We start from the raw sequence: 11600 nt of genomic DNA on the forward strand, positions 1-11600 counted from the left end.
TTTATATGGAATTTGTTTTAAATTGACTTGGTCGAAATTTAAAATAACCCGTGCTTACATTTTACTTATTAGAGGACGGACATAAAATCTTCTCCCACGGCTGTCCATGTTAGCTTAGGATTCAAAATTGTTGTAAACCGCCGCGATCCTGATCTAATAAGCGACAAAGATCATCGTTACTCCAGGAAAAATAGAGTGTAAAAGCCAACAAACAAACAAAATTCTTAGTTAAAAGTTAACAAATCCAATTTTAATGAGCTTTAAACCGCACTTAATAGGTTGAAAATATTTCATCGTTAGCAGACAAAAACTATATACTTCCCGCAGCATATCCCTGTAGTTTCCTTAGCACACCTCTTTAAAAACAGTAGATAAATGAACGTACTCTAGCTTTATTTGACTTATTATGAAATTAAAGTATACAGCATTCTGGAAAGTGCTTGAGCAAAAGTTATAATAGCAGTAAAAAAGCTTGTTCTCTCGCAAAATTACATGTTAAGTGGAAACGTGAGTTGAGCGAGTTGAAATGTCTAAAAGTGATCCCGTTGTTTTTTACTTTGCAATAGTTTTGCCGGCTTTAAAGAATAATAGTAAAAGATATTGAAATAGACGAAACTAGGGGAAATGGTTTTCCTCTCGGGAAGAATAAAAATACTTGTAAAAAAATGAAAACTAAATTGCTTTGAAAACTTATTGCGTGACTAATTTATTCCATAGTAATCACATGCAAAGTAATGTAGTTAAGAAACAGGTGCCATGAAACGTTCTTAAGACCCTAGAGTACTGAAAATACGGTTAAAGTTACACACTACAGCTCGAACGAATGCCCCTTTAAATTTCCTCAGCAACGATGAGAGAAGCGCCTTTCTTAGCGGACGTACGGCGTCGGCTGATGATGACAACGGCAACGATGAGTCCAATGGCCACAGTTCCTAAAACTCCAACCAAGGCTGCCACCAATATGACCATGTTACTGTCAGTCTCTGATTCAGTATAGTGCTTGGTTTCAGCTGAATAAATTTAAAAAGATGGTGTTCAGTCAGAGATGGCACCAAAAGACACTTGTTAGAGGACCTGTCCCCACCAACTAGGCGCCAGGAACAGGCAAAATACGCAACACTCACCCTCCTCATTTGTCGACTGCTTAAGTTTCACCGGTCCAACGTACAGCTCGGCACTCAGTTCTTCTTCTAACCCTTCTGTGGTTGACCTTCGTCTCCTCTTAGATGGTTGACAGCCCTTGGCGCACCGTGATTGGTCATCGCCTTTTCGGCAAACCGTCAACTTGCAATGGATAAAGACGTCATCGTAGTTCTCTTTGAAGCGGAAAGCGGCAAGGTTAAAGAAATGCTCGGAATTTTCACCGTAGTCGTACTCCAAAGTGTTGTCTCTCGAGCAGCTGAGGAGAGAGAAACGGCAAAGTTTGTTTATCTTTATTTCTTGTTTCCGGTGTTATAGCCAAATATAACACTTCATAATTGTTTCTGATAGCTACTTTAAATTTAGCAAAGCTCAGCAGGATTTTGATGTGACGCACCATAGCATACATTGGATGTATCCAATCGTTAAACCTACTTTGAAAGCAATCACTATTGTGGACATGGTAAATTATGGTCTTCATAACGAAAAAAAAATAATTATAAGGATTGCACAGGTACTTCACCAACCATAATACAAAAAGCAGTCAATTGTGGGGCATGCACAACGGATCAATTCCAGCTAACTGCGTGCTAATGTTCCTTACAAGTGTTTTAAGATAAACGCAAGAAACGACCGGTTTCACGCAAATTTACGTTAAAATGAAAAACTTTTTAGAGGCAGCAAAATTCACTTTTTCGACAAAAATTACTCATTAAGCGGTTTCTTTCGATTTACTATTATTTCTGAATTTTGTGAAAAATGTAAACGGTTTTTAACACTAATGTGCTGCAACTTTTCCCTGACAGCTTGAAAGCGCAATATTGGGCGGACTCTTAAAAGTTTTGACATCTGTACGTGCGCAGACGTTTGACTTTCGAGTTAGCCAAGCACATGATGTGATCTAAAGAATGAAACACTCATTTTATCGTCAGCTTAAAAAGTATGACTTACGCTTTATCAATAATAAGATGGTCAGGAGTGGAACCGTAACTTGATGATGCCGTGGCCTTGCAGAGATCGGGGAATACAACCAATTCACTGTCGCCAGACTCCACCCGGAATCCAAAGTACATCTTCTGACCCAAACCAACTTCCTTTGGAAACTCAGTAACTGTTTCGCTGTTGCTTCCGTCCTCGTACATGTCCATGAAGTACGTAAAGTTGCCAATACCCTCTGAAAATAGAGGGGAAATATTTAACGTTCTTTAATTTCTCGAGTACAAACACCCGTCCACATATACAGAGTGATGGTTCGATTTGGTTTGCAATATAATTCGCAATTTCAAGGATATGCCTTTTTATGTTGTTTTGTTTTGTTTTTTCATAATTATTTTTTGTCCCTAAATTCTCCTCTGATGGAATCATTAAAGCGCTTTCCGAAAGGGTGTCGTAAAACTAACACCAAAATTATGGCAACGGCTTCATTTTAAGAATATACCTTTTAGCGCTACTAAGAACTCAAAGTTAAAACAACCAAACTGCCTAAAGCGCGGGAAAACTCGGGCGACCAAATCGTGATCGGCTTTAGTTTTCCATCTGATTGGTTAAGAGAGTAGCGGTGGCTAGTTTTCTGTACCAATCACAGAGCGAATTAAAGAAAGACCAATGCAATTTCGGATTACTTTCGCTCTCATTCGTGTTTTGCTCTTTTAAAACAAATTTTGTACAACACCTGCATTTGAGAGGACGAGAGTAGTCTGAGGATTGTACGACACTTTTGACAGGACAGCCTTCTTGTCATATCCGCAGCTGAACGGAATAACTTCGTAATGGTCACGGACTATATTCGTATCATTCGGTGGCAAGCCAGCCTTCAAGTAAACCATGTTCTTGTAGTAAATCTTCTTTCCGTCATCCTCCTGCATGGTTTTGCACTCCTCCAGTCCAAACGTGAATTTGACCATTTGATCATCCTTGTAACCAGCCACGCATTTCATGTCCTCAAGATGCAGAACGGAGTCGTTGACGACGAGTCCTGGGTAATCTGCAAGCTTAAGGGTCACTTCTATATAGTCTGGTCGGCACATAATGTCGATTTCTGAAAATAAATAAAGACAAAAAACAAATAAAAGTATTACTGAGTGTTCCCAGCTACTTAACATGATCTGTGACAACAAATGCGTCACTGCTCAATAAAAGTCAGTCCACTCCCATTGATATCATCGCGAATGAAGGAGCACAAGAAGCTTTGTCAAGAAAAATTAGGACAGGCCCTCAAGGGCTATTCCCTTCTGTTTTGTCCCGAAAAGTTCACCAACAATGTGCTGAACAGATTGATGCGACGCTCAACTATTAAGATGCGCACTGCAAATAAGGGCTTTGAAATAAAACTAAAAAATTTAAGACCAGCTTCAAATACAAATACTGTCCAATAACGTGGAACTTCGTAAAATTCCAGGTAGTGCATTCATTATTTTTCCCCAATAACAAAGTTAATTTTAGATTTCAATTATTCCGATTTTTTTATTTAAACATATTTACTCCAAGAACATGTATGTTTTATTAGAATCAAACTTATTTGATGGAGGAAAAAATAATGCTAATAATATGTGCACAACAAAGATTCATGGAACCAGCTTTGCAAGCACCGATACAGGGTTCGTCTCTTGAAAATATAGGCCGTCTGACAGTAGAAATTTACCTATGTTTAAATATATTTGTTTTATTTTTCTTTGGCATTTGTTTGGTTTTGTTTTGTTTTTGCTGGTACCAAATGCAGTCTAACGCAGAGCAGCAAAAAATCTATAAATTGGCCACACACTGATCGATCTCAGTTGTGATCAGAAACTAAAAGTTTTGCCATATCGCTTCGTTTTATGCATATGAAAATATTCTTATCATTGTTTTTAATTTCGCATAATTGAAGATTCCAGAACAATATCCAGTGAGGAGAAAGGTTGGAGTGTGCACGCAATCGGATAAAAAATAATCGGGTCTTGAAAAAGAACACGGCTGTTTGCTTTTAAGTAATTTCTGAGTATTGAGCAGCGTCTTGATGATTTGATGTAAACAAATTTACTAAGTGCTATCATAAAGGTTTTCTAAGACTAAAATCATAATATGATCACGCTTCGCTGATTCACCCGGGAACAATACACTTGTCTAGCTGCGAACTAACAAAACCAGACATGCCTGAGTGAAACGTCTCTAGAAACAAAAGACGTCAAGATATTTTGCTCAAATGGAATATGATTAAGTATTTCTGGTAAACTCTGGATTGTGTTTAGTATATTAGCATTTATAGGGCAGACGTTCCTGCGACTGGAATAATCCCGGTAATGCGCTCTTTGTTCCAAATGGTAAGACACCGTAAGATATTGAATATAAAGAAAAGTTATATGGACTTGGCATTCTGAATACCCACCCCCGACGGCAACGGCAAGCTAACATCTTAGTAAGCTATATAAACAGAACTGCGCCTTATGCAAATGAATTTTAGTTCCTTGCTGCAGAGGATCGTGTGATAGGAACATGAATAATGTGCAGATGCTTGAAAAAAAGTATATTTTTTTGCGAAAGATCTCTGTTCCAAAGATGGCCAGACAAAGGCCATTTGTTATGCAATGTAATTGTTTAAGTTCTTCTAAAATTCATTGATTAACACACGAAGTGTGTGAAAAAGAAAAATGCGCAAGCGACAGCCAAGAATTTCAAGTCATATGACATCAAACTGTGGACTGACAGCGTTTTGTTTGCCATGTAACGAGTTCACTTCGACCTTCCAAATCACAATTAAAGCGCACAACTGCGGAACACTTCAGATCAAAATGTAAATACTGAGTAGATTTACGAATTATGCACTCACTTGCTTCGGTAGCCAAAGTTATGTTTCCACCGCCATTAGATGCTGAAGCTAAAATAAAGATAAAACACAATCAATAAAACAGAACAGAGCACGCAAAAGGTGCATCAGAGAGTAAGGTAAACAGTACCTCAGAAGAGCAAGCGCATCACGAATAGCTCCTGTAATTGATTTTTTGACATGGCCCCACCTAATGAATTGATTTTGAACTTTCAAGCTGGGCTTTCGAGTTATTAGTATCTGGAGTTTCATGACGATATATGCCCATTTAATAGCTGTGTTACCATCTTATGATATTGAAACGAAAGTTTAGGGCTTCCAAGAGCGAAACTCTGTTTGAACAGAATTTAAGCAATCTATGCGCTTCAGTAATTCCTGCGTTAGTACGTTGTATCGACGGTGAGCACATGTGTTGAATCACGAGAGAACGCTTTGAGAGAAAGTTGCATTCAAACTTAGCAATGTCTTAGCGTTCAGCAAAACTCGACGTGGTTTCCGGAATTCGAAAGTAAGTAAGACTCAGCGAATTGAAAACTAGATGGTACAAGTTATGAACACTAAAGGGACAATAAAGTTTGAAGCTAAAATATTTCGACCCTTCTACAAATAAAAACAAATTTTAGCATACCTAGTGCAAGACAGAGCGAGACGCACACAAGAGCGAAGGCCTTCATTTCTTTCTTTTTTTTAGATGGAATGAACAATCCTGCTCAGGAACACACAAGCGCTTGTAGCCGTCTCAATTGCCGACTGACTGACCGAACCGCACGCCACAAAAGTCGCACACCTGCTTTTGAAGCAGAGCGTGACGAATTGAACGCTGTTAATTAGTCGCTCAGAAAAAGGCGGTGAATGCGCTTTATTGTTTTGGCGGGAGGAACAAAGTGCTCAGGGCCTTCGAGATAAAACTGATTGAATAAATTAGTATTGGGAAACTTTATCTCGCTGTGGTTGTTTGGCTAATTGCGCGTTTAGCAAGTTTTGTGACTTTTATGGCCTGTTTGGTTTGGAATCATTCTGAAAGTGATATGGAGGACTCAATATTTGCGTTTTTGGTTTCTTTGCTGAAGGTCGCTAAATGTAATTATAAGTGTTTTTTTTAGCGGTGTAGACTGCAAAGAGGCATTTGATGAACTTTTTGGATCATTGAAGTCATGTTTAAGAACCTCAAAGCACACAATGATTTTCAACCATTTGTTGACCGGTTGATGCAATGTGAAATCCACTTCGAGGGTGAAAAATGCTTCAACATTTTTGAAAAACAGAGCGTCCAAAATCATGGCATATTTAGAAAAGCTATACTTGACACTCTTTGTCAGTTGTAGAAACTTCACGAGTTTAAAACGATGAGACTAGAAAGGTGATAAAGAAGGCCAAACGTGATAGGATAATGAACAAAACCACAAAATTGTAAACACGGCACGACATGCGCAGTACACCCCTCGCAACCTCAACCCACCCTCTCCGTTAGGGCTTTATAAGGGAATGAAGCGTTTTGATATCGGCGTTTTATTTGTACAACACATTAAAGTTCAGTTCATTTGAGCCATGAAGCCTGGCTCATTTGACTTAACCCAATCAATGACGATCTTAAACAGAGAATTTATAACCACTTTTGACCATGTGTTCACCGTTGAGGGGCTAACTTCTTTTCTCCTGTTTGTTCTTTTGATATGTAAATTATCTTTACCAAGAGGGGAAACTTTAAGGAATGGTTTACCGGGGAGGAGAAAAGCTAAACCAGCGAGAGCGACCAAAAACGAACAGGGCTGGTAACAAAATGCGAAAGCTAACGAGAGTTGAAATACTCAAACTCGAGAACAGTTTGTCAATTTCCATAAGAGGCACAAGTAACTCCTTTACCATTGGTTCATTTACTTACGGGGCTTATCATTGTCAATGATTTTGACGGTAGCAGATGCAGGACTGCCAATTCTGGCACTTGGACGGGAGGGACCCATGAGCTGCAAAGAGAGCTGGATTGATTCGTCGCTTTCGATTACGTCATCATCTATTATGGGGATGTTAACCTCTTTTGACGCTTCACCTGACGAGAATGATACCCTTAAACCAGCGGTTGGGACGTAATCTTCACCACTTACAGCTGTTCCATCGGCAACAGTTACGCTAGAAGGAAAAAGACAACAATAGGTGGCATCGCCAAAACAACAAAGGAAGAAGCGTTTAATTTACTAGAAAAGTAGTTTACAATTGCCGGTAACTTTTTGCTCCCAAACATGGTCATCAATTAGCTACAGAAGTGTTTCACCGTAGAAAATAGTAACTATCGGCTTCTTTAAAACTCTTGCCGGAATGCTAAGAAAGGTTATTGGAGATTTTTTATTTATTTACAGGAGAACTCTGCTGGTTAACGAAAAAGAGCTTAACTGTATGTATTCCTGAAAACCGGATCAAAACCTTCTTATCCACAAAAAAAAAGCCTTTTTCACCACAAGGACTTGCACTGATACAAATTTGGCTTCTTTCGTGTATTTAGGTATCTAGTTTGTGGGAACCAACAAAGAAAACCAGGATAAGAGAGAAAAAACGAGGGGAGATAAGGACTGATGGAGGTTTAAAGCGAAGAAAATCAGTCAGATTCTTGTAGATAAACCTTTTTAGGAGAATATTTGTAATATAATAGAGTAGAGCTTGTACGTATGCCTACCTGAGAGTCCCAGATTCCGCTGTATTGCCAACATTTTCAATTACAACGATTGCGTTTGATACTGACTCGGAGACGTCGAATTCTGGAGATCGAAACTGAAACACGGCTGGATCTGTTCAATAAGGGAAAAGCTTCAATAATGAGGTCTCCAAGGTATATAAATATCATAGTTGAGAAAGGTTACCTTTCGTGTTTATACGAAGAAAGAAAAGTAAAAAAAGGGAAAATGGAAAATATAGGGAAGGAAAGGACGTAATATAACCAGAGATAGAGATGGCCCAGTAAAGTAAATTTCTTCCGCTCGAGCTCTCTCCACAAGATGATTGACAATCTTCGAAACGTTTACTTTCCGATCTTAAGTCCACAAATCCAGCAGTCCGTGCCACGTTCAATTATTTGACATACTGTTTCCAAAACTAAAATACATCCTCGTGAGAAGTCACGGCGAACTGTTTTTAAATATAACTTTACGAAATACTGCGAAAGATTCATAGTTATTTGAGCTTTAGCAGACCAACGAGTGTTTGCATTTGTTTCAAGCGAAGTACGTTCTACATGTATGTCACACCCCGCGATCAGATCGCTCGTTCGCTGAATTCGCACTGAAGCATGACGGATTAGCATTTAGCTTTCCTTTATTGCAAGCACCCTTAATGGCTTCCTGCGTGAAAAAAATGTGATTATAGTCATCTAGAAAAGGGAGAAATCATTCGCTTGGCACCATAAGATAGGCAGCATAATACATCGTGATACTCTAGGCAGCAAGTTGTTGTTGTTTACAAAGTTATTCAACCAACCTTGTGCGAAGCACATGTGGGCAAGAAACGCAAACAATATGAATCCCCTCATGGCTGAATCATCTACTTGCTTGATGAGGCCCTATTCTCTGTGAGAGGTAATGAAAACAAAGAGCCTAAAAAACTAAGAGAGCGAACGGCAACTACTGTCGCAACGATGCAGAAAAGCGAGAGACGCGTTGCGCTCCAGATCAGCCGATTAACTACTCAGCCATGAATGCTCAGGCAGGCGGCATGCATATAAAGTGATTCATGAATAACAATAGCACTTAATCCTAAAAGACAGCTGTTACTCTCAGAGCAAAGTAGCTAGAGGCAGATACAAAAACCCACACTGACATGTTTACTCTGAGCCAGCCATCTAAGGCTTACAATCTTTAAAATTTCTTGTAAACAACGGTCATTGCCAACTGTTTAGCAAAGAAACTGAATCATTAAATAAGAGAGATAAGGGGTCTTCTAAGCCCCGCCTTTGCTCGCAATTGAAAACACGACCATGGGGACTTCAATGTGGCCCATAAATCAATTTAAAGAGATTAGGACTGATAACATCTAAACAGCTCGTCAGCTTTGCGGTTTAAGAATTTGCTAGTTGCACGACTAAAGACATTTTGCAAAGTCGCATTGAGTTCATTTTCATGAAAAAGCGGCGCATTTCCTTAAACAGTTGATGTAAAAAATCTTAAGATTTTGAAACATCTTTACTTTGTCCTCAATGACTCTGCTAAACACCATAAGCCTCCAGGCACCTTTGCATACGGGTGGTTAACACTAACTAACGTTGACAACTTGCATCGACACGTTGTCTACCAAAAACGAAATGAGAACATGCAAACAAAATAGTGAAGAAAAAAACTCAATTTTCTGTAAATAATAACTAAAAATGTGTGGTAATAGTGGCTAGAAGGGGAATTCAATCAATAAATGAATGCCTAACGCATGTTTCAACTGCTGCACAGCTAGGTTCGTCAGACAGAAAATTCATAATAATAATAATAATAATGCTTATAATAATAATAACAATTATAATAATAATCCTTTATCCACTCTAATCACTAAAAATATTTACAAATATTATGATAAAATCCTTTTAAAAAATCGAAAAATGCATTAAAATGTCTAATAAAAATCTAAGAAAAACTAACGGATACACGCTTGAACTTTCAAGAAGGACAAGATAATAAAAGAAAAAATAAAAATAAAACCTTGCAAGTTTGCTACCGATACAAAATGATAACAATAATAGCAATAATAACAATAGTAATAACAATAAAGTACTAGCTGTATTGGTACTAATGAGATATAAATAATAGTAATGATGATAATGATAACAATAATTATGATAATAATTCTAATGATAACACTAATAATAGATAAAATATTGACAACAAAACAAAAAAGATAAAAAATCGAAAATAAAACACAATCAAAGAGGAAAAAAGACCAGCGAACGTAAAAAGAAAATACTTAATCATTTTAAAAGAATCCATTCCTATTTAATCTAATTGCCAGTGGTACAATGTTTTAGGTTAATATGATATATTAACTAAAATTAAGATGTTTCTAATTGCCTAATAAAGTTACCCCGGTGTCGCCAGACATCACTATCTCTCTGTCTCTCTGTTAAACACACAATATTAATAACATTTCAAGTATCTGTGAACTTTAAATCATAAATAAATATATAGAGATTTAAATCTAAAAAAATAATTTAAGAGGCCATCCACTTTATTCCAATAGTTCAGACATCATGACTTTTGATCTACAAATAATTAGAAAACTCCGCGAAATCACTTAGAAGTGATTTCATGAAAAACGGTGGTTTTTATTTAATATAATTTTTTGTCCCCCTATATTGCATTTAAAACTACTTCACATCCCCATTAAATGTTTGACTGGTCGACCATTTACCAACTTTTGTTTCATAAATAGGACAATTTCTGCTTCGCATCACAATGTTTTCATTATTCACTGGGACCCTAAATATTTCTCAAAACCCTATGTTGCATCCGTTGTACAAGTTCTATGTCATAACGAATGATTAATTTCGATTCGATACAAATTGGTGCACTGATATAAGTACTTCAAAAAATCATCAAAGTTACATTAGGAGCAATTACGGAAGCTTTGATGAGAAACAATGCACTATATACAAGTTTGTACTTACTCTTGGAGCGAAGTCAATCTTGAGATGCGATGTGAAGAGTGCGAGAGGAGTCAATAGCTAATGAACCCTACATTCTCAGAATCCTGAGCGTTGATTGGTTGCAATTGTGGTCTGGTTTTCATCGTCACGCACGTTCTCTACGCTTGTGTCACGCCATCAAAATATAATCATTGTCCCGTAACGTTATGAGGACATTTTGGCGTCCAAAAGTTTATATCTTTTCGAATCTTCGTGAAACGAGTTATCCAGTTTTTACATCTGCTGTTAGTCACTCATGCTAAAAAACGATGCCACAGCTTTAGAAAAGCCTGTACCGTTATTAAAAGCCGAGCGGTTGGGCGCGAGGTTTCTAAATATACGGAACCAGTTATATTGGCAATCAACATTGAAACATTTCGTGATTGGCTGGCGTCAAAAAACGCCGCAGTTGAATAATATCTTCCACTAAAAACAGGAAGAGCTTAGAGAGGTTAGTCAGAAAATGAAGCTACCTCATTCATTCGCACTCAACATCAAAGCATTTCGCCGAATAGCTGATGTCAAAACCTTACTCATTGTAATTATCGCAAAAGGGATATTATTTATCAAATAAAATTAAATATACCAGTTATTCAGAGGAGTGACTTCGAGAGGTTTCTTAGAATATCGTGTCAATTCGTGTGTACGCACTAGACATCAAAACATTTGATTACAAGGCTGACGTGATCAGGCAGGTATAATTTTCAATAGTCCTAACCCTCCACTCCCTGAAATGCTCTTCATTCTGTTCCCTCAAAAAATAATAAAATAATAACCCTTAAAACAAGAAATTCCGTCTGAGCTTTCCCGCCCCACAATCCTCGAGGAATATTTCGCAACCTCTTGCAGTCTTGTAAATTTTCCGGTCCAAGTCATATCATGATCAAACTAGTTGAGGTTTTTTCGAAGTTTTGAAGGTTTATAGCGTTCCTCTGATGCTCTGAATAAATTGTATACCTTAGAGCTTTTCCACATAAAAAAATTTGATACAATTCGGATAGAGTAACT

At 37.7% G+C, this 11600-nt stretch overlaps 1 protein-coding gene across 1 annotated transcript; it reads right to left on the reverse strand.

Moving 5' to 3' along the window:
• Nucleotides 1-228: 228 nt before the first annotated feature.
• On the reverse strand, nt 229-10027 carry LOC113676583 (ZP domain-containing protein). Its single transcript, XM_027193255.2, has 8 exons — nt 8408-10027; nt 7611-7722; nt 6825-7069; nt 4946-4993; nt 2813-3178; nt 2092-2314; nt 1125-1399; nt 229-1010 (listed from the first exon to the last, which is right to left on the reverse strand). The coding sequence occupies exons 1-8, from the start codon at nt 8457-8459 to the stop codon at nt 832-834; spliced, it is 1500 nt and encodes a 499-aa protein (XP_027049056.2). The 5' UTR covers nt 8460-10027; the 3' UTR covers nt 229-831.
• Between the last annotated feature and the right edge of the window lie 1573 nt (nt 10028-11600).

Source organism: Pocillopora damicornis, chromosome 6 (genome assembly GCF_964200805.1).
Source record: "Pocillopora damicornis chromosome 6, jaPocDami1.2, whole genome shotgun sequence".
NCBI lineage: Eukaryota > Metazoa > Cnidaria > Anthozoa > Scleractinia > Pocilloporidae > Pocillopora > Pocillopora damicornis.